This window comes from Colobus angolensis, unplaced genomic scaffold, assembly GCF_000951035.1.
Source record: "Colobus angolensis palliatus isolate OR3802 unplaced genomic scaffold, Cang.pa_1.0 Scaffold137, whole genome shotgun sequence".
Taxonomy (NCBI): Eukaryota; Metazoa; Chordata; class Mammalia; order Primates; family Cercopithecidae; genus Colobus; species Colobus angolensis.
The window spans coordinates 9,481,249-9,504,097 of record NW_012114455.1 but is presented as its reverse complement, the minus strand read 5'-3'; the positions used below and the strand labels follow the sequence as shown (position 1 = coordinate 9,504,097).

General features: G+C 55.1%; 1 protein-coding gene across 1 annotated transcript in view; it reads left to right on the top strand.

Moving 5' to 3' along the window:
• Window positions 1-315: 315 nt before the first annotated feature.
• The window catches only part of IGSF9B (immunoglobulin superfamily, member 9B), a 37,324-nt gene continuing 14,790 nt past the window's right edge, over window positions 316-22,849 (top strand). The window contains exons 1-15 of the mRNA XM_011934738.1: window positions 316-539; window positions 2,487-2,633; window positions 8,030-8,181; window positions 8,487-8,604; window positions 9,786-9,927; window positions 10,218-10,363; window positions 12,964-13,106; window positions 13,456-13,596; window positions 13,682-13,798; window positions 14,047-14,197; window positions 15,371-15,482; window positions 18,050-18,225; window positions 19,193-19,419; window positions 20,255-20,339; window positions 22,437-22,602. Of these exons, the coding sequence (XP_011790128.1) occupies window positions 2,573-2,633; window positions 8,030-8,181; window positions 8,487-8,604; window positions 9,786-9,927; window positions 10,218-10,363; window positions 12,964-13,106; window positions 13,456-13,596; window positions 13,682-13,798; window positions 14,047-14,197; window positions 15,371-15,482; window positions 18,050-18,225; window positions 19,193-19,419; window positions 20,255-20,339; window positions 22,437-22,602 (1,937 nt within the window). The 5' untranslated portion in view covers window positions 316-539; window positions 2,487-2,572. The remainder of the gene's footprint in view (window positions 540-2,486; window positions 2,634-8,029; window positions 8,182-8,486; window positions 8,605-9,785; window positions 9,928-10,217; window positions 10,364-12,963; window positions 13,107-13,455; window positions 13,597-13,681; window positions 13,799-14,046; window positions 14,198-15,370; window positions 15,483-18,049; window positions 18,226-19,192; window positions 19,420-20,254; window positions 20,340-22,436; window positions 22,603-22,849) is intronic.

Below are 22,849 nucleotides of genomic sequence, written 5' to 3'. Positions count from 1 at the left end.
GGGATGCCAGCAGGGGGTGGGGCCGAATGACGCCAACGGCTCTTTGAGACTGGGGAGGGAAGAACTGGCATGTAGGACTGAAGAGAATGGCTTCCCTCTCCCTTCCTCTCCCTTCCTTTCCCCCAAGTTGTGGATGTTTGGGGGTCCCAGGACAGAGGGAGGTATGAGCAGCGAAGGGGAGAGGGATGGAAGGTGCGCGTGAGACCCTCCTGGGAGGGCACGGTAGCCCATGGAGGGCAGCTGGTGGGAGGCGGGGCCCCCCTGTGACACGGGCATGGGGCTGCTGGGGCAGGATCTCTTTGTCACCTGCTTTCTGTGTCCAACCTGGCTGTCCCCATCAGGCGCCCACGGCCTGCGAGAGGAGCCTGAGTTTGTGACGGCGAGAGCTGGGGAGAGTGTGGTCCTACGATGCGACGTGATCCACCCAGTGACGGGACAGCCCCCACCCTATGTCGTCGAGTGGTTCAAGTTCGGGGTCCCCATCCCTATCTTCATCAAGTTTGGCTACTACCCCCCGCACGTGGACCCTGAGTATGCAGGTAAGGTCTGGGTACCCTGTTTCCTGCACCTTCTCCATCTGGAGTCAGCTCCTCCATGGTTCCCCTCTGGCCCCTACCTTTTCCTGACCACTGTTTATCTCTGTTTCCCCATCTCTGCCTGGTTCCTCCCATCCTTTGTCCTCTGGTAGGTTCTAATTAAGCGGTGGGAGGAGAGGGAAGTGGAGGTGATGCAGGGTAAAGCCTTCTAAACAGACTAAAAACCCGCCTGGGGTGTGGAGAGGGCTGGGAGCCATAGGGGAAGCTGGAGAGGCCTGGGTGGGAGAGGGGATGGAGTGGACAGCAGGCTGAGTCAGGCAGCCCTGGGGTAGCGTGGCTTCCCTGCTTGGCTGCACCCACCCCTTCCCTCTTGGCTCTGAAGTCGGGGCTCCTTCCCATCCTGAGTGTATGGATGAATCTTCGGCCCCCCACCATTTGCAGGTGCCTGGTCTCTGCCTCATCTGTCATGCTGTCCTCTCCTTCTCCTGGCCCCGTCTGTGTCCTGCTTGGCAGTTACTCCTGCCACCAAAGGCCTCATGACTCACTGCCGCTGCCTGCCCCCCAGCCCGCGGGAGAGGAGGGCGTGGGTGTGTGTGTGTGTGCGCGTGCGTGTGCGTGTCATTGAGCGAGCGTGTGTTGGGGTTGAAAGGAAGCGAGGAAGCAGGCAGGGCACTGCCTTCACTTTCATCTTTGCTGGTGGCTTCTGAGGTCTGCCCTGCCTTTCTCAGAATGCTTCCGTCCCTGTCTCTTTCGCTCCTGTGCCTATGTCTCATGCTCTCTTTTTGGCCAGGGATGGCTTTGAGAGTCTAGTTTTTAGGCAGATTGCCAGCGTCAGGACAAGGAGGAGAGCAGAGGTGCTGTGATACTGGCTGGGGTGAGGGGTGAGCTAAGAGCGGGTGAGGTGGGGGGCTGACCTCGAGCGAGGGCTGCTTCACCCTGCTGGCGTCATGGAAGGGGCTTCTGCACCTCTGGCCTCCTCATTGCCACATGGGAGACACAGATGGCATCCTCCTGGGGTGGGGGATTGGAGCTGAGGAAGGGTGCCTCCAGGATGTTTGCTCTGATGGCCAAGCCATTCCTTGTTCTCAGGCTTCGGGGCCCTGCCGCCCTCATCTCCTGGGGTCACTGGGCTTTGGTAGGATTCGTAGTCTCTCTGGCACTGACAGCAGGACCGGGAGGGGACCCTGGCATCCTGGTCCCCAGCCTGCCTTCCCTCTGCTCTAGAGAGGGAAGCTGGGTGAGCCAGTCCTGGGAACCCTACTGGGACAGGCATATTGCTCCACTGAATGGAGGTGCTCCCGGGTGTGCTGGAGACCCCCCACCCATCCTCTTCACTTTTTCTTTCTTTTTTTTTATTTATTATACTTTAAGTTCTAGGGTACATGTGCATAGCGTGCAGGTTTGTTACATATGTATACTTGTGCCATGTTGGTGTGCTGCACCCATCAACTCGTCAGCACCCATCAATTCGTCATTTATGTCAGGTATAGCTCCCAATGCAATCCCTCCCCCCTCCCCATGATAGGCCCCAGTGTGAGATGTTCCCCTTCCCGAGTCCAAGTGATGGCACTTTTTCATTCTGTCTTTCTGTCTCTTTCATCTCTTCTCATCTCTGTATCCATCATGACGTACTTTTCTCCCAGGAGACCTCCAAAAGAATGCGAGTATTCTAAGGAACGGAGGCTGCTCTCAGTGCCAAGTGCATTGAGTTGCCTTACGGGCTGGGGCAGGGCCAGTGGGGGCGGGAGAGTGGCTCTGTGGCCTAGGTGCTAGGCCCTTTCCTTTGCCACCTGCTGCTGGAGGTGGGTCCAGCTGTTGTTCTGGGGCCCTGCCATAGGGAATGCTATGAAGATTGTGAGGGGTCCCCTGTCTTTAGCTGGGGCAGGGGGTGGGGAGCTGCTGGCCTTCCCTGATGGCCTGTGGGGCTTTTTGTCTGCTCTATTCCCCCAGGCCGGGCCAGTCTTCATGATAAGGCATCTCTGCGGCTGGAACAAGTTCGCTCTGAGGACCAGGGCTGGTACGAGTGCAAAGTGCTCATGCTGGACCAGCAGTATGACACCTTCCACAACGGCAGCTGGGTCCACCTCACCATCAACGGTGAGTGGGGGCTCCTTCCGGGGTGGGCCTGGAGGACTGCCCCGAGGGCCTGCCCCAGGGGAAGCCCTTCTCCCAACCGCACCCTACCCCGTGGCCCTTTCCTTGTTGCTGTGGTCCCATGAGACCTCAGCTCGCTCCTGCAGTGTCCCCGCTGCTGTCTCCCCGAAGCCCCTGCAGGCAGTGCGGGTGCCCTGGAGCAGCAGCTCCCTGCATGTGTGCTGCCGTCAGAGTCCTTAGAGGGACGTGGGAAGCTGCTGCTTCAAATCAGGAGGGCTGAAGCTTAAGGTGGCAACATTGGTCACTGCTGGGGTTATTTCTCAGCCTTGGGAAGACCCTGCTACTCCAATTCTGGTGGAAATCCTGGGGTCTCAGAGTTAGTCTTTCTTTTTAGATTGATATTTTGGTTCTCTGTAACCACATTTGATTAGTATGTACCAAGGGTGTAGTGTGTGTCCAGCTCTGCAGCTGACAATAGAGAAACGCTGACAAGCAGTCCCTGCTTGTGTGGGGTTTACCAGGTAGTAAAATGCAAGCATCCTGGGAAGAGTCACAGTTCTAATGGGCATCAGTTACTTACAACTCAGGTTAAATGACTTGTGCTGGATAAGATGCTTTTCAAGGGTCTGGGTAAGGGCAAGGAAGCCCCAAGAGCTTGCTGAGCTGTGGGAGTTGGGTTAGGCGGGCGGCCTGAGTCCCCGGCGATGACACCACTAGGGGCTGGGTCCTCGGGGTCTCCCTGGAGGGAGAGTCTCCTCTTTGTGTCCCTGGAAGGAGGTACTCTTGAGGAGCTAGAAGACTGGAACCATGGAGAAAAGATGAAGAAGTGGTCCCCGTAGTGGGAGGGGAGCGGGTTTTAAAAAACATTTCCTTTCGTTTTTTGGCCAAAAAATTAATAATATATCCTTCATTATTCCATTGATGACAAAATTTGTATCTAGCCATTGTTGTGTTGCAGATACTGTGCTAGTTATTGAGGCTTCAACAGCGTGGGTGCTTGGGTGTGCCACATACTACAGTCCTTGAGACCGTAGATGCTGTGGTTAGAATAGAGAAATTGATGTTCCTGGCTAGGAAGCTTCTCTCAGTATTGATCTGCCCTGAAGGATGGCTCTGTCTGCCCTGCCTAGGGGGCCTGGGGCAGACCTGTGTTCCTTTTGGGCCTGAGAACTTGTCTGGAGTCCTGGAAGAACAGAGTATGTTATGTTTTCGCAAGATCACTGGCTTTCAGGAAAGAAACCTTAAAGCTTGTGGTCCTAGGCTGTGTGTGTCCAGCCTGCCTAGCCCAGCCCTTCTTGTGGGAGGTGGCTGGCTCCTGTCAATCAGTCCCAAGAGACTGATTGAAGCATATTTGAAATCTTTGGGGGGATTGTTCCGACCACCTGCCAGACTTTTGAGTCACCACCTTTTGGTGCCAGCTGTTGCGTGAGCAAAGAATAGGAACCCAAGCAAAGTGTAATTAGAAGGGCAAATCTGCTGCTAAAATCTTGCCTCGATGAACACCAGGCTGAGGGTCCCCACATTGCTTCCCTTCCCTTCTCTCCTGTGCTCTGTTCTGAATGCTGGGGTGAGACCATCTTGGGGCATTGCCTCCGTTCTTTTGCATCATCCTGGTTGGCAGCGTTCGTTTCAGGAATCTGAGACACCAGGCATCAGTGGACGTGCTTATGACTGGAGAGTAGAATCTCACTTCGATTTTATGTTCTAGAGCGTATCTGTGTTAGTTTGCATGAGTGGGAGTGGGTTCTTTGGGAATTCATAATTGCTTTGAGTGGGATAAGCATGGAGCAAGACCTTTAAAAGATGAGGTTCATTTCATAGACCCACTGTGTGCTAGCTGTGTGGCTCTGGGCAAGCTTACTTAACCTGTCGGACTTCTGGCTCCTCAGTGACAAAGAGCAGTGACTACAATTTGCAGGGTTGTTGTGAGGACTCAGTGAAATGCTGGATCTTGCACAGTGTCTGGAGTGTTAATTACATGTGGGTAATTATGTGTGAGATGCTGGCCATCCTCCTTCTTGAGAGGAAAAAAACAAAGTCAAATGAAAATCTAGTAGCAGGGATATCAGGCCGGAAGGTGTAGAGGACTTGGGTAGTTCTGTGAATCTACCAACAATTATCTATTCGAAACATAGTTTTGGACGTCCACTCTGTGGCAGGCTCTGGGAATACAGCAGGAGGCATGACCCTGTCCTGGGTCTTAAGGAGACTTAAAGAGACTGTCACATCCAGAGATGACTGCAATATGGCTTTGGGAGCACAAAGGAGGGAGAGCTTCTCTGAAGAAATGGCCTGTCTTCAGAGACCTGGCTAGGGAGGGAAGGTCGTCATGTGCAGGTGGAAAGTGGGGTAGGGTCCTCCAGGCAGAGGAGACAAGCGTGCTCGGAAGCCCAGAGCAAGGGGAGCGGTGCATTCAGGGAACGCGGGTAGGCTGCTCATAGGGAAGTGCTGGGCGGGAAAGCTGGGGATGGTGCACCATCTGCTCTGGGCTTGAGGACCAGGGCTGGCGATAAACGATGCTTTTCCATAATCAAGGCACCTACCTGCACACGGGCAGAACAGAACCAACCCTTCCGAGGTGAGAGATCTCCTTTCTCCTCTTCTGCCTTTCTCTTCTTCCCAAGTTCGAGGCTCCTTCCAGCATAAATAGTTCCGTGATTGAAGGAAGGCATCCAAGCGCCAGCATTCCGTTGCTTTCCAACTAGAATGTTTAATGTCAGGCGTTTGCTGACAGGGATCACCTTTGGAAAACGAAAGGCCAGTGAACAATTAGAATTACAAATTATCTCATTTTCCTTCTGTGTTTTCTTTGAAGACCAGTTGGGTGGAAACAGACCCAATTATTTCTTTATCACATGTAAAATACCCCAAAAGCCTGAGCCAAGCTTTCCTTTAGGTTGCTGAATTACATGGAGGAGAGGGCAGCCTATTACTAACCTGCACTATTAATTACAGGGCACTTGTAAAAAAGAATTAAGCCTGGAAATGCAGCTGGCAAGCTAACATCTAATTCAGTAAATAATTGAGAGTCAAACCATTATTTTCCTGAAAACTAGAAATTGTTCAACGTACTTTCCTGATTAGCACCTAAATAATAAAGTAATTATGTAGTTAGTAAGTAATTTGTCACTTCAGGATGTAAATTTAATTGATTATCTTTTCTTTTAAGCTTGGCACCAGGCGTCATAGAGGCAGTGTCTGTGCTAACTGTATTTCAAGGGGCAGGCCGGGCAGGGAGAGGCTGTGTCGGAGATGGACAGACACTCTTAGTGGGAAGAGGCCTGCAAGTGAGGATCCCAGGACCCCTTTACAAGGATTTTGAATGACTTTTTGCCATTATTTTTAGTATATTCTTAGGCACTGGATAAGAATTGATTTTTTTGAGGACGTGCGAGGCGTATGTTATTGCATGTGGTGACGCGTGCGAGGATGTGCGAGGCATATGTTACTGCATGTGGTGACGCGTGCGAGGACGTGCGAGGCGTATGTTTTTGCTTGTGATGACGTGTGCGAGGACGTACGAGGCGTATGTTTTTGCTTGTGATGACGTGTGCGAGGACGTGCGAGGCGTATGTTTTTGCTTGTGATGACGCGTGCGAGGACGTGCGAGGCGTATGTTTTTGCTTGTGATGACGCGTGCTCCTGCATTCATTCAGTGGCCACCCCCTGCGTGCCCCTGATGTGCTCACACTGAGCTGCAGGCTTCGGAGATGGGAGATGAAAGTGGTGTAACTATGGTCTTGCTCTTAAGAAGTGTTTTGTGTTTGCACTCGTGCTGGCCTGTAGGTCTGTGCGTGTGTGAACACCGCTCATTTGTTTGTTTCATTCTTTCATTCATTCGACAAATGTTTGCTGAGCCCTTGGCTACTACATCCAGAAACTATGCTAAAAGCTGGGCATGTGGTGACCTATATGCAAAATGGGGCTGCCCTTAAGGAGCCACCATCCTAATAAAGGGGACAGGTAAGAAACAGGTAAACACAGAGAGAGAGAGAGACAGAGACTTGTAAGTGACATGTGCTTTGAAGAAAATGAAACAGCACCAGGAAGTAGAGAATGCTGGAAGTGCCATCTGAGATGGGATGGGCTGCCCAGGTAAGGCAGCATTTTAGCAAAGACTTGCATGAACCAAAGGAGGGAGATCCAGGTACGTAGTTCTGGGCAGGTAGAGCCGCACATGCAAAGGGCCTGAGGTCAGAAGTTCTTGGCGTATTTGAGGAAGACAAAGACAGCCAGTGTGGTTAGAGTGCGCTGGGAGGGAGAGGAGGCTGGTGCTACAGGCAGGACCAGATCCTATAGCACCGTGACTAGTTCTCGGGGCAGGGCTGTGTGGGGAGGAGGGACTCCTCCCAAAGCTTCCTGTGAATGTCTCAGCGGCTCCTGAAGAGATGATAGTGATAGTTACTGGCAATTTGTGCACTTTACGAGCTCCTTTTTACATGCTTATTCCTCACATCATTTCTGGAGGGTGGGGGATTTAGGTATTTATGTAAGACCCAGAGAGGCCAAGTAACTTGTCAAGGCTACCAGAAGTGGCAGGCTAGTGCTTGAACTTGGGTTCTGAGCTTCACGTACCTTGAGATGAGCTCAGCTTGACCTGCGCCAGCCTGGTGCTGTGGGCCTCAGGGCCGGAGTTCAGAATTTGGGGCCTCCTTGCCATCTCAGAAGACTGTGGAACGGATAGTCCAAGGGGTTAAGATTGACCGGATTGCTTCTACAAGCAGCTCAGGCAAATGGGACTGAGTCTGTTAAAAGCCGATTATCCCAACAGGATGGAGTTTTAATCAAATCTCCAACGCAGGGGGGAAGATGACCTGGCATAATCAGAGGAAAATGAAGAAGGGAGTGGCCTTTGGGTGGGCTGTCCACCTTTACCTGTGGAAGCCAGAGACGGAGGAAGCAGGATGATTTTCTCAGCAGAATCTGGGAAAATGTGGCTCCGCATAGCCTTGGCCTGCCTCTGTGTTAGGCCTTGGTGGGGCTCAGACGGCAAGTGTCCTGGAAATCGGGGGGCCTGGCTGAGCTGGGGTTCAAGAAGTAGGAGCTCCTGAGTGTCATGGATCATCGTAAAGGGAAAGACTGAAGGATGGTAGGAAAGCCTGAGGAGCTGGGAGCAGACAGTGTTTGGAAGGGCCACCCTGGAGTAGAGGCTCAGTAAACAGCGGCGAACTGGGAATAAGCTACAGTGCAGACTTTGGACCCAGCCAGAATGAGTTTGGATGCACGTCTCCCTGCCAGTAATGGTGGTTCGCAGAAAGTTTTGCCCATCCCCACCTTCCTTCCTTTGTCCTTGCGTTCCGCAGAGCCGCAGTGAGGGTGATGTGCGGGGCAGGCACTGTGGTTGCAGGGCAGTGACTTGGCTGATGGCGTGTTCTTCACCCCTGTGGTCTCCTTTGCAGCCCCTCCCACCTTCACAGAAACACCCCCCCAGTACATTGAGGCCAAGGAGGGTGGCAGTATCACCATGACCTGCACAGCTTTTGGGAACCCCAAGCCCATTGTCACCTGGCTCAAGGAGGGGACACTCCTCGGTGCTAGTGGGAAATACCAGGTGAGTGTGGTTCTGGGTTGGGGCCGCTGAAGTCTGTTTTCCAGGGCAGCCTCCCACTGCAGCTGACCCCGATGCTACGTGCACAAGCACAGAGGAGGCTGGAAAGCCATGGCCTGGCTCAACTGCAGGCGTCTCTGTGTCACTGGCGGGAGATGGGCAAGGGGGCACCTGCCCTTCGTGTCCCCCAGATGCATGTGTCCCTGCGGTCATCTCCACCTTAGCATCTCTGACTGCATCTCCCTGTTGGAGGGTAGCAGCAGTGGGTGCAAGTGTGGGTGCTGAGCTCCATCTGTTTCGGGCCCCAGGTGAGTGATGGCAGCCTGACAGTGACATCGGTCAGTCGGGAGGACAGAGGTGCCTACACCTGTCGAGCGTACAGCATTCAGGGGGAGGCTGTCCACACCACCCACCTGCTTGTCCAAGGTAGGAGCCATTTCCTCCGGCTCTCCACCCCCAGACGCGTGCGGGGATGTCCAACCTGGCTGAGCTACGGAGGGCATTTTCCCAGGGCTCATTTGGGGCTAGATGGAGGTGCAGGTGGCCATGAGGACCTGTGTGGGGCCTCTGTGTGCCGCCTGCTATCCTGGTCAGAGCTCCCGCACTGGCTCCCTGGGAGAGGGCCAGGCCCACAGGCCGTGGCCGGGCACCACATGGCGTGGCAGAGAGGCCCCTGCTGTGTGGGTTTCTGGTTTCTCCTTCTGTTCGGATAGCATCTCTACCATGTCTCGCCTCCCTGGGAGAGGAGACCTCCCTCGGGTCATCTATCCATTAGTGACGGCATCAATAAATAAAGATAGAAATTCAATCCAAGCCCCAGACATTTAAATAACACAGTGGGCATTTGGCAGAGCTGGGGTCTGTATAGTCAGCACAGGGAGATGCCAGTCTGCCCTGCCTGGAGCCTCAGAGTCCCCCAAGAGGGGCCAGGAACTGAGCAGGATGGGGCAGCGTCCAGGTCAGGGGTGTCTCCACCCTGTGCTGAGCTCGGCCCCCTGCTTAGCCTCCCCAGCCCTGCCTGCTGGAGGAACTCTGGGGTTGGGGGGTTGGTGGTGGCTGCCTGCTCCTCCTGCCTATGAGTGTCGAGCAGCAGCCAGGGCCAGAGGTCCCTCAGCAGCCTGGATGGAAGCTGTTCCCTCTCAGGGGAGACTTGGCCACAGCTGCCCCCGCTGTCTGTGCAGCCAGCACCAGGACTGCTGGACTCTCACCCTCTGCTTACTCCTCGGCCCCTGCACCCCCAGCTGCCCTCTTGATTTCTGGCTGGGGAGCAGCATACGGCCCTGACTCCTTGAGACTGGAGTATTCCTTGCTCTAGATTTGAAAAGAGTTGCCTTTCTCCCTGCTGCATCTCTGGCTTGGGCTCTGCTGGGAGAAGGCGGGCAGGAAAGGGGTGTGTGTGGCGGCTGGTCTGGGCAGCTAGGTGCAGGGGCAGGGGCAGTGGACAGGATGCCTGAGCACGGATAGCATCTGGAAGCGTCTCCATGACAGCCACCCCCATCGTGGGGTTCAGGGCACCCCTTACTGAGGCACTGAGGGCTCCCAGGAGGCCTGGGTGCTGCTGCCGTCCCTGATCAGGCGAGGTGAGGTTTGTTCCCTGCTCTCCCCAGGGCCCCCTTTCATCGTCTCCCCTCCTGAGAACATCACCGTCAACATCTCCCAGGATGCTCTGCTCACCTGCCGGGCCGAGGCGTATCCGGGCAACCTCACCTACACCTGGTACTGGCAGGATGAGAACGTCTACTTTCAGAAGTGAGCGCCCTGCTCTGGCTTTTCAATGGGGTCGCTACCCCGGTCCCCACGGGCAGGGCCCCTGAGCAGAAATTGCATGGGCAGGCTGCCCACGGCTCCTGGAGCTGGGGGAGGTGGGCGGTCTGGTCCGTGTGTCTCACATGCCAAGGCCAGGGTCTGCATGGAGGGGCCCTGGGGATGCCAGGGGTACGGGGTCTCCATGCCACATCTGGGGCAGTGATGGTGACTGTGTGTCTGTGGCAAGACCCCCTTCTGCTCACCCAACCCCCTGTCCCCGTGCCGCTTTGCAGTGACCTGAAGCTGAGGGTGCGCATCCTAATCGATGGGACCCTGATCATCTTCCGGGTGAAGCCGGAGGACTCCGGGAAGTACACCTGTGTGCCCAGCAACAGCCTGGGGCGTTCCCCCTCCGCCTCAGCGTACCTGACGGTGCAGTGTGAGTAGGGGTGTGGAGGAGCTTGGGTGGTGGGGCTTCCAGAAGGTTCTGGTGTTAGCCAGACTGTAGGCTGGAGGGTAGAAAAGACCAAGCATCATTTGGGGGCGTGTGGGTGGAGGAACAAATGAGGGAAAAAGGAGGGACGGCTGGAGACGAGGCCGAGGCCCTGGCCAGTCGGGGTGGACCAGCTCCTACTTCGTTGGCCAGGCGTCGCTGTTCAACCAGTGCATCTCATCAGCTCGGTGCAGGCTGCACTCACGAAGATACCTTCGGGCAGTTCCTTCTGAACGGCGTTCCTCGGGCTGAAGGCTGGCCTGCACCTCCGTGGCCAGAACCAATTGCTCTCTGATGCTCTTTTCTGAGGTGTCTTACGGAGCATAGCCCAGGCCCACGCAGGGTTAGGTTTCTCCCAGCCTCACCCCCTGCCTTTCCACACCGTGTCTATGTCGGGGGTGATGTGCTGCAGCTCCTGTGCCCACTCTCTGGCTTCTGCGGCCTCGGCCTCTCCTCTTGGGTGGCTGGAGATCCAGAGGAAGGAGCTGCTCCTCACTCAGACGTTCGAGGGCTTTTGTGCAAGTGCCACCATCCACCATTCAGCTTGCTGGTCTTTAATACTGAGCGGCCAGTTGCTTTCCCGCCCCCTGGCAAGCTGAGCCCTGAGACAGAGAAGGATGAGTAATGAGGAGTAATGTTCTCCTTTTGATTTGTGGATGGCCCTGTCACTCAGGCAACAAACGCTGGCATTATTGCTGTAGACAACAGACTCTCCCTCATTTGCCGGCTGGTGTGGGCGGATTGCTCACACCCAGTGACAGGGAGTGGCAGGGATGAGAAGTGGAACAGTCTGGAGATGAGGCCAGGGTCAGTGTCTGAGCTGAGGACAAGTGGAGAATGGCTGGTGGCCCTGGAGGTGGAGCTGGTCCGACTGCTGCCCAGAGCTGGATGTGGACGTTCCACTATTGGCTGCGCCTGCTGAGCCCCGTTGGACCCCTAACCTTGCAGTCTCACCCTTTCCTCTCTATGGAGTGCATCGCCTCTCTGCTTCTGCCGTCAGCCACTTAAAGGACTTTTGGTGTGCTGTATCCCCAGGCCCAAGCTTTAGAGAGCCGTGAGGCCCAGGACAACAGATCTCGCTCCCCAGACCTGCAGCGGGAAAAAGCGAGTCGAGAAGTTATTCATACATGACTTAGGATGTGCCCAAGCTGTGCTGGGGTGGGCAAGAACTGCAGGAAGGAGAGACCCGTCCACCACAAAGGTGCGCCCCGTCCCTCTGTGCTGGACGCAGGCTGTGCCACCTGGCACGGAGGTAGCCATGGTGGGGCAGGAGGAGCCAACAGGAGGTGGCCTTTGGAAGACGAGCTGGCCAGGATGAAGGCCCCTCCTCGAAGCCATAGGCCATCTGTCTTTCTGGAGACATGTTTTGGTTTTCCCTGTCTCTCCCCAGCGCCAGCGTCACCACCCACTCCCCCTTGTCCTTTTTCACCTCCTTCCTGTCTTCAAAGAAAATCCAGGGGGTTGAGATTTACAGGTGGGTGAGACAAGGATTTTTATTTCTGCTAAAAAGCAGTGTTCAGAGTATTTCCCATTCATAAACCCTTTGAAAACCTTGGAGAAAAAAAAAAAAAAAAACTCTACCATACAAAAGTAGGAAGCTATGTCTAAATATATAACTCGGCCTGGTATTTATGTAATGCTGTTCTCTGAAGAGCTCAAAATGCTTAAAAGATACCAGCTCATTCATCCTCACTGCCTTCCTAGTTCTGGATCCTTCTCCTCCATAGCCCTCAGGGGAAACAGGGGAGGACTGAGAGGAGGTGACTCAGCCTGCATCACAAGAGGTGTGAGGTTCTTCTTGCTCCTCCAAGAGCCAGGGTCTTGCTCTGTCATCAGAGTTGGAGTGCAGTGGTGCCATCACGGCTTACTGCAGCCTCAAACTCTTGGGCTCAAGTGATCCCCCGCCTCAACTTCCAGAGTAGTTGGGGCCACAGGTGTGTGCCACCATGCCCAGATAATTCAAAATTTTTTTTGGTAGAGTTGGAGTCTCGCTAAATTGCCCAGGCTGGTCTTAAATTCCTAGCCTCAAGCAGTCCCCCACCCCTGCCTCCCAAAGTGTTGAGATTACAGGTGTGGGCCACTGCACCTGGCCTGATTCTGCATTTCAACTGCAGAATCAGATGCGGAAACTGAATCTAAGGCTGGACAACCAGCAGAATGGGGAGGAAAAATATCCCCTTTGTGGTTAAGCCCATGATAGTGTTCTTTTGGCTTAGGATGTAGAGAGGAGGTACTGCTTGTTGCTCAGGTGACTTTGGGATAAGGAGCTGTTGGGAAAGGTTGTGGGCAAATGCTGGCTTTGAGGCTCGGGGTCTAGGAACTGGGGGAAATGGGCACTGAGAGTCCTCATTCAACGGGTGAGGTCCATGGCAAAGCATGACGGGCACTGAGGATGGGAGCAGGCTGAGACGTGCCTTTGAGTGCCTCCAGACATTCAGAACTGAAGTTCCGAGCACCTGGGCTGGTGCATGGGCTGCCTCCGGCCTGGATTCTCACCTTTCTTCCCTGTGTCTGTCTGCTTTCCCACCTGTGCTTCCTCTGTGCAGATCCAGCCCGTGTCCTCAACATGCCCCCTGTAATTTATGTGCCCGTGGGGATCCATGGCTACATCCGCTGCCCTGTGGATGCAGAACCACCAGCCACCGTGGTCAAGTGGAACAAGGACGGCCGCCCCCTGCAGGTCGAGAAGGTGCTAGAGAGATGCATGTTGGGGGTTGGAGTGAGGGCTTCCCCCCAGTACTGTGATGCCACCTTGGGCTGTGGATTTCTGTCAGGACTCACGGCCCCTTCCAAAAGCCCTGGGCAAACAGCTGCTTCCGTAGGGGTCTCTGGTCTCTGGGGGTCTGTGGGTACTGCCCACCCCAGGCTGGAGCTGCATGCCATCCCACGTGCCCAGGCTGGAGCTGCATGCCATCCCACGTGCCCAGGCTGGAGCTGCATGCCATCCCACGTGCTGCCTGGCCCAGCTGGGACCCAGCCTGGGATGGAGCACGGAGTCTCTGACCAGCGTTCCCTGCTCTGTCATCTGTGTCTGGCAGAACCTGGGTTGGACCCTGATGGAGGATGGCTCCATTCGAATTGAGGAGGCCACAGAGGAGGCTCTTGGCACTTACACCTGTGTGCCTTACAACACCCTGGGGACCATGGGCCAGTCTGCCCCTGCGAGGCTTGTCCTGAAGGTGAGGTCCTGGGGCTGAGACCGCCTCCGTGAGCTAGGCACCCGGATCCCCGGCCTCACGAGGGTGCCTGTGCTTTCCTCCCCAGGACCCCCCCTATTTCACGGTGCTACCAGGCTGGGAGTACAGGCAGGAGGCTGGCCGGGAGCTGCTTATCCCCTGCGCGGCCGCGGGGGACCCCTTCCCTGTCATCACGTGGAGAAAGGTAGCCGGGCCCTGGAGCTCCTGGGGCTGCAGGGAGGTGTGAGGACACAGCGAGCAGTTCTATTCTGGACCTGCCCTGACCAGGCTAGATGCCGAGCAGTGAGCTGACCCTGAAGAGCAGCAGGCACTCAGGAGGAGGGGCAGCATGGGTGGGCCGGGGTCTCAGGCGCGTCCTTCCCATCCAATGAGGGCTTCTCTCCTCACCCCCATTTCTGTTCCCGCCCTCTTCCCTGCCCCTTGTTCACCAAGGTAGGGAAGCCCAGCAGAAGCAAGCACAGTGCCCTACCCAGTGGGAGCCTGCAGTTCCGTGCCCTGAGTAAGGAGGACCACGGGGAGTGGGAATGTGTTGCCACCAACGTGGTCACGAGCATCACTGCCAGCACCCACCTCACCGTCATCGGTACGTGTCTGATAGGGCGGTGGGGCCAGAACAGGCTGGCTGGGGGTGGGGTGCTGGACGCTGGGGGCATCCCCTGGTGGCCACTGCACTCTTCGGGCATCCTTCCTAAGTCCGTCCAGCCCTGAACCCCGAGTTTAGCACCTGCAGCCTTTGCCCCTGTGGGCTCTGTCAGGGAAGGGCAGCATGGCTCCTGTCCTCGGGGAGGTCTTTTTGGGGACAGGCCTGATGTCCACAGCAGCCCACCTGGGAAAGAGGCGGCTGTGTGGCTGGAAGGGCTGCAGAGCCTTTAAGGGCCTTAGGGAAAGCTGGAGGACTGGAATGAGGGAGACAGGGACTGTGCAGCATCTCAGATGAGGGCAGAGCTGAGACCTGCAGGCCAGGCCTGGCGTGCGGAGGCTGGGCAGGAGGAGGTTACTGATGGTCTGTGTCTGGGCGTTCCTGTTTCTGATTGCCCAAGGCGCGTGTCCCAGGACCTTCTCCTGGACCCTCTCAGCCTGTCCTTCTGGGTCCTGATGGCTACAATCACAGTCACAGGCAACGCCTTTTGAGCCTTTACCACCAGTTTTAGGTTCCGTTCTAAGTGGTCTGCACAGCTCATCCTTCACAACTCAGGAGGTGCGAGCTGAGCTTTCCCTAGTGTATGTTCCTCGAAGCAGAGGTTGGCGTGACCCGAACGCTTTCTCCGGCGCCTCATGGTTAAGAAGTGCTGGGTCCGGGAATCGAAGCCAGGATGAGGCTTCCTGACTGCTGTGCTGTGCTGCCCGCACGCCGGCATTGGGGTGTCTTCTGAGGCCAGAGAACCTTACAGGAGGGGACTCTGTGGCTGTGCCTGCCACCTTAGGAGAGAGTGTTTCTGTGCTTACCAGAGAAGCACAGGATTTGGGCCAGGACAAGAAGGGCTCTGGTTTCTATTGGACCCATTCCTGATGCTATGTGATCTCCTAGTTGGACTAGACCGCACAGTGGGACAGACTTCCTGCTCCAACCCCACTAACCAGTAGGGTCAGGGGAGTCAGCACCTAAGAGCACCCTGTCGCCCCTATCCCTTCACTTGCAATATTGCGCTCCGCTGCCATGCGCTTCAGCCTCTCAGGTTCCCCACAGCGAGACAGTGGGCACCCAGCCACGTGGCTGAGTTCTTTTCAGTCTGAGAGGTCTCCACTTGATCTCCAGGCACCAGCCCCCATGCCCCGGGCAGTGTCCGGGTCCAGGTCTCCATGACAACTGCCAACGTGTCCTGGGAACCAGGCTATGATGGAGGCTACGAGCAGACATTCTCAGTTTGGTACGGACCTCTGTGAGTCACCCCGGCATGCTTTGCTCTCTGCTTCTCCCCTCCCACATCTGCCTGCAGGCCACTCTGGGTGGGGGGAGGTAGGAGGAGGCCGCAGTTCCTGGCCCTGCATAGAGTGAGGTGGGTTGAGACAGTGATGAGGTCCTTGAGGGTGATGGGAGGGGTCTGAAGGGACTCTGGGCATGGCTGTGTCCCTGTGGCCTGAGGGGTCTGGGCCTCTGTGTGCCTTCTCCCTGTTCATCTACTGCCTCATTTTATGTCCTGCTTCATCCTCTGGATTCCTCTGGATTCCTCTGGAGCCTGGAAGAGACTTCTGCCCTTCAAGGGCTTTGTGAAATTGCCCAGCCTTAAGTGTAGAGTCTAGTTTTTAGAACTTAATTTTTTTTTGGTATTTTTGTATTTGTAGTTTTTGTGGGTACATGGTACATATATTTATAGGTATGGGGTACATGAGATATTTTGATACAGGCATGCAATGTGTAATAATCGCATCGAAGTAAAGGGGTATCCACCCCTCAAACATTTGTCCTCTGTGTTCCAGCAATCCAGTTATACTCATAGTGATTGAAGAATGTATGATACATCATTGTTGATTGTAATCCTCTGTTGTGCTGGCAAATACCAGGTCTTACTGGTTCTTTCTCACTATGTTTTGTACGTGTTCATCCTCCCCACCTCCTGTGGTCTAGTTTTTATTCTGTCTCTTCCCCAGTGGCCACAGAATCTGGTGTGGAGAGGTGATGCTCACTTCCTGGCCTTGGGGTCAGCCCCTGCATTTTCTCTCTAGGACCATGTGTTTCTTGATTGTTTTCGTTCCTGTGTTGTCAGTTTAGCCAGATGCAGTGATTTGAGATCTTTGCACAAACCTTACGATAGATAGAGATCTCAAAAATGTGCCAAGCGGGGTGAGGGCAGGAGGCACAGGAGGGGAGGAGACAGAAGCCTGGCTGACTCCTCCCATCCCCCCAGGGCTGTCCCTCCCCACACTCCTGTCTGAGTCAAGAGTGGCAGCCACCTGCCCTGCCCCGGGGGTGACAGCCTTGAGCTGGGAGGGTGAGCCCCTCAGTGCCTTCTTTTAGACCTGTCTCGCCTGCACGTGTCTCTCCAGCCAAGCTAACTCGAGCCTGGGGAGGAGGAAAAGGCAGGTGCCAGAGGCAGCTCAGGGGGTTCAGGGAGACCCCTTTATCCATTTCTCGGGAGCAGGGGAAGTTGAGAGGGGAACCCGCCCTGTCTCCCATCACGGTGGTTCGGTGGCCGCTTCTCAGACAGAGTGTCCTGGGTGTCTTGATTCTGAGTTGGAGAACTGCACCTAGATGATGGGAGTTGCAGCAGCTCACCTCCTATCCCTTTACTCTGTTCCTCCTGCAGCAGCGTGGGGGCCCTAACCAGCCTGCCCGGTGGCTGCTGCGAGACTGGTGCTGCTCAGCGCCTTGGTGGCCAGGGTGGGACATTTGGTGTGGCCAAGCTGTCGTTGGAGATGCCTGGGTGGGAGGTCTGGACATCCGACGGGGGGTTCAGGCGTGGACTGGGGCTCCCCTGCTGCCTGCGGCGCTGCTCCACGCTGCTGTTCGTCTGCACTGCTTTTCCACACGTGGCTCCTCGCTGCTTTGTTGCCTGGGGCAGGGAAGGGCGGGGCCAAGGTGGGGATGTCTCCTTTCTTTCTGCCTGCCTCTAACTCTGTACTGACTCCGACGTTTGGTGCCGGCTTCTTTTTGTTCTGCTTTCCGCTGCCTCAGTTCACCCTCCTGGGTTAGTGAGCCAGGAGCCTGGGAGCGGGTCCTGGAGGGCACCCACCGGGTTACAGCTCAGGGCTGCAAGGAGAGGGCCCGTCCCACAGGACCATGTCTCCTCCCTGTGGTGACGTGGCGGCACTGCACCCATAGCCCGCCGGCTTTGCTGGGAGTTGGGAGCTTGTGGAACAAGGGAACACCTTCGGCCCTGTCTTCCTACTCTCCATGCATAGCGTGACCTTCCTGATGTGACTTCTAACCCTTATGGCCTTAGGGATCCTGGTCCCACTGTGGGGAAACCCCTGGTCATTGTGGTCTTATACCCCGGACATCTCAGATGACTTAAGTCTGATTGGATGAATGAGCCCTGTGGGTGACCCGAGGCCCTACTTCGGCTGTCCCTGGGGGTGTGTGCAGCCAGGTCCCCCGGGCTCCTTCCCTCATCCCACCACTGTTGAACTGCTTCTCCCCACACCCCAGTGTCCTTACTCTCCCCAGGCAGAGCTTGTTCTTAGGGTTTCGACCAGGGTGGGAGTCTCCTGGTGCAGCTGGTAATCAATTGGACCAGTGTCCTGAGCATGACTTGCACCTAAAGGCCCCTTTGGTAGAAAAGGTGCCAGCTGTGGTTGGTGACCCGGCATCAGGAGGATTGGCACAGTCAAAGCTGGGCAGGTCATCCACTCTGGGCCATGCCCTCTTCTTGCCCTTGAACCTGGGAACACCAGGCCCACCAGTGCCTTCTCCCTGAGCACCCTGCATGCACCCTCTTCTCTCCAGTGTAACCCACCCCGCCCCTCGTCCCCTATCCTGTCTCTCTCTTTTGGCCAGGATGAAGCGGGCACAGTTTGGGCCCCATGACTGGCTGTCCTTGCCAGTGCCGCCAGGACCCAGCTGGTTGCTGGTGGATACCCTGGAGCCTGAGACAGCGTACCAGTTCAGCGTCCTGGCCCAGAACAAGCTGGGAACCAGCGCCTTCAGTGAGGTGGTCACTGTGAACACTTTAGGTGAGGGCCTGGGGTGGGATGTTGGGAGCCGGGGTTGTAGAGGTGGTGGGGGCAGTGGCCCAGGCAGCTAGCAGTTGGTTTCCTGCGTGCCGGGTACCTTGCTGAGTGTTCCACGGAGCCATGCTGTCTGATCTCCCCATGAGGATTTGTTGTGGCCTCTGTGGGGTTTGCTGGCCCCGCATCAGAGTGCTGTTGGCTGAGTTCCTGTTGCTTTTTCAGATGGAAGAAAGACACTTAGAATTTTCTCTTTCCTTGTCAGGCCACATGTTTGCCACTTCTGTGGCTTTCAAGGGAGATTGGGCATCCTCCCTCCTTGACAGCGCCTGCTGGTTCTTGCCTTTGGCCCCAGCCTCACTGGGCGGTAGGCACGTGGCTGCCTCCCGCTGTGGAGTCTTCCCGGTCACCTTCCTGGAGGCAGTCTCATACTCCTCCCTGCCTGGCCACTAGTTGTGTTTGCTCTGCTCTGGAGCCAGAGAAAGGGCCGCTGTGAACAGGCTTTTCCTAGGTGGTGTGGGTGGCCCGACTCCAACCCCTTTCCCAGAATTCGCTCCTGAGCTTCTGCCAAGGTGGACAGCAGTCTGGGATGCTCACCTCCAGTCCTTGGCACCTCTGTGGGGCCTCGTGTTGACCCCCAAGCCCTGGCCAAGAAGGGAATGGAAGGAGCGACTGCTGTGCTGTGAGAAAGAAGATATCCCTAGCTCCCTGGAAGAGCACAGGAGATACTTTGATAACATTTAATTATTCCTCCTTCTCCATAGTTCCCATTTCTCTTCCCTTTTGCAGTACACGATTCCCTTATGTATGCTCTTTAGATGCACTCTGAAGATAGAACTCTGAAGCCCTGGGCCCTGGGGCCCTGACTCTGCTTCCCTCTGGGCCCTGACATGTGTGCACGGGAGTGTGGGAGTGCAGCAGCCACCCTGGGCCTTGCTGATGCGCTGTGGTTCTTCTCCCTCCCCTGCCGCAGCATTCCCTATTACAACTCCAGAACCCCTGGTGCTGGTCACCCCACCGAGGTGCCTCATAGCCAATCGGACTCAGCAGGGTGTGCTCCTGTCCTGGCTTCCGCCTGCCAACCACAGCTTTCCCATCGACCGCTACATCATGGAGTTCCGCGTCGGGGAGCGTTGGGAGATGCTCGACGATGCCATCCCCGGCACTGATGGAGAGTTCTTTGCCAAGGATCTGTCACAGGTGAGGGCTTTGCTCTTCCCTGCTGCTGCTTCCCAAATCCTGGAAGTGACAAGACTCCAGAGGCACTGGAAGCTTTGAGTGACCAACTTTGGGTGTGTGAGGCCAGCCACATACTGTACCTCCTCACCACTGGTCCTGGGTTCTCCCAGACTCGCTACCAAGGCCTGGACTCCTCAGATCATGGTCTACAGGCTTGGGGCCAGCTCCAGGGCAGCGGGGACCTGTGTTCTATTGAGGGCCCCAGCACCACCACAAACTGGGCAGAGCAGGCTGAGAGGCCAGCCGGCATAATCAGAGCACTGACCCCAGCCCCTTGCTGAGCCTAATCTGGGATGGGCAGAGAAATTCCAAGAAGAATTCTCTTCTAGGTTTGTCCAGGGAAGGACCCCTCCTCCAATAATTTAGAGTCCCTGGAGGAAAGTGCATTATCCGTTTTTCCAGTAGCCCTGTTAAACTTGGATATCTAGCTGGGGAGAGGAAGCAGCTGGTTTCGTAAGATACAATCTTATCTATATTTCTGTCTTCCTTCCTGGACACTTATTTATTAATAGTGGTTGCTGGAGTGGGCTCCCAGTGGCCCTGGAGAGCCTGTTACACATATCTCTTCCTAGCGCTTTTGGTGACCTCACATTCGTAGCTTGAAGTCAGCCATTGTAAGAGTGTTTACACCACAGCAATTGGCCAGTGCTACCATCACTTAGCATTAGATGCTTAGCAGCCCTCTCGTGCTTTGGGCGCCCTGCCCTTTGCAAGGCTGTGTGCAGGATGAGTGTTTATGGGGACAGTGGTCATCTCAGGTCCCTCGGCTGACTGGGTATTGTCCCTGGTGCTGTAGGACACGTGGTACGAGTTCCGGGTTCTGGCCGTCATGCAGGATCTGATCAGCGAGCCCAGCAACATCGCCGGCGTCTCCAGCACAGGTATTTGGGGTTGAGGGTGCTCTTGCAACTCTAGGGACGTAAGCTCCAGAGCTGCATGGGGGTTGTTTTGTGAAATAGTGACTCCACGAGGAGAGGCTGGATTGGAAACTAAGGAGTGCCTGGTTGCAGCTGTGTGAATCATAGCCTTTCTTAAGCCCACCAAACCCATATTTCCATGATGCGTGCTATTTTGTGAAGCTCAGAAGCTGAGTTTCTGACACTTGTATAAGACAGCCACAGAAATAAATTCAACTAATCTTCTCATTATAGTAGTCAAAAAGGACTTGATTGAAGTGCTATTTGCTATACATTTTCAGTTTCCTCTTGTGGGGGAGGGGCTGTGAATCAGAGGAAACAACAGGTCAACCATGTTTATCGAATGCTTGTGATAGACTTCTTTCTAATTATGTGGGTTTTATTTGGAAAATTGTTGTTTGGTGTTTTCCTTCCTTCCTTTCTCTGGATTTCTAAGGCTAAATAAAGCCAACCCCCTAGCATTTTCTCCATTTATCTTTCTTTCTGTTGGCCCTGGTCCCATTTCTACACATCTTCTCTCCAGCTATAGTTCCTAAGACTTAGCAGTGTTCCTCCGCCAGTGAAGGGGTGTCCTTGGTACGGAAAAAGGCTGTTGCTTATAAGCAAGTGATGGCATCATTTCCTCAGGCACTGCTCACCCAGAGACACCTGGGACCAGGTGGCAGCGACCTCGTCTGAGGAGCTCATGCGGCAGGACTTGTAGAGTTGGGGAAGTGTTGGTGTGGGCACACTGCAGGGAGCATGAGAGCAGGGGTGGGTGTGGAGTGCGATTTCTGCTTTATACATTAGGCACCAACAGGCTTTAAAAAAACAAAGTTGTGTCCTACAGGTAGCAGAACCCACAGTCCTTCTTGACTTCTCTCCGGGGAATAGACTCAGAGTTGGAGGAACAGAGATGAGAGCTTGCAGCCAAGGCTGGAACTGAAGAAGGGGTGTTGTGTGGGCCCACCCCTGACAATTCTGTGCTCAGTAGCTCTCTGCCAGCTCCTGGCAGGAAATGTGCCTCATCAGACCCTTCCACACGGGAGAAGGAGGAGGCAGCAGCCTCAGCATTCCCCGTATTAGGTCCCCCATTTCCAAAGGCTGTAGCTTTCATTTTCCCCTCAATCAGCATCATCTGGATTATTTTTATCCATTATTATCAATGCAGCAATGAATTCTGGCCAAATACATTACAATCTATTGATTTTGCCTTTGCTGAACCTAAGCAGTGGCACTTACTGACATAACTTTCCTATGAGTATAAGAAGGTAGGCTGGGGTCTGGTCTTGGCTGGGTCATAATGAGCTCTGTGGACTTGGGCAGGAAAGGAGGACGTTCAGTTCTTTACAGTGAAACAAGAGATTTGGCTCCATCTCTGCTGTCCCTGCCAGCTCTCGGGTACTTCCATACCTGAGATGACCAGGGTGCGAATCTTCAGGACATTGCATGCCTGTGCTGGAAGGGGTTAAATACATTAATACATTTGGATCTGAATTTTGTAGTAATAATCCTTCTTCCTGCAGTAGTATTTCATCCTCAAGTTGCCTTCACACCTGGGCTCTCCTTTTGTAGAGACAGCGTGGTGTGAAGCAGGAAATCCCAGACTGGGAGCAGACAGCTGCATTCTGGTTTGGGCACTGATGGCAATATCCACGTAAGCAGGTCTCTCCACCTCAGCGGATCGGAGCCCTTTCATTTAGAGAATGAGAACAGTATGTGTGCTCTGTGTACCTCATGGGATTAACATGAGAAGAGCTGATAACGTGCGTGAAGGTACTTTGCAGAAGGCAGAACCCTAGATAAGTATAGATTACTCTTGAAGTCATCATCCCCATGGGGGTAGGCATAGATGTTTTCTTCTTTACAACCTCTGGAGAGATTGACTTCTGTAGACTCTCCTATCTTCTTCCTCTTCGTGACACCATCCAGACCTCCTCAGTGCTAGAGTTCAGCTTGGAGCCAGAGCCTTGATACTGTCTGTTCTACAAAAGCAGGGTGAAACGCCTGGGGACTGAAGGTCGGAGCAGGGGAGGTCCCGGGGAAGGATGGGCTCATGAGTGCTCCCCACCCTCCCTGCAGACATCTTCCCGCAGCCGGACCTGACCGAGGAAGGGCTGGCGCGGCCTGTGCTGGCGGGAATCGTAGCTACCATCTGCTTCTTGGCAGCTGCCATCCTGTTCAGCACCCTGGCTGCCTGCTTTGTCAACAAGCAGCGCAAGCGTAAGCTCAAGCGCAAAAAAGGTGGGTGTCTGTCCCCCTTCCCTTGCTCTCCCTGGCCCGGTTTCAAAAGCTCCCCATCAAGAGAGATGGACCGTTTTTAGCATGGCCCCCCTTGGAAATAGGGACATTGAGATCTTGTGGGTGGAGCTGCCAGTGAGACTTGATTTGAAGGTGGGGGTAAGAAGCAGGGGTGGGGGGGAGAGGCTGCTGGGGCCCAAACTAGCATGAAGGCAGGGGCCAAAGGTGCCCACTGTGAGCAGCTCCTTCCCCGC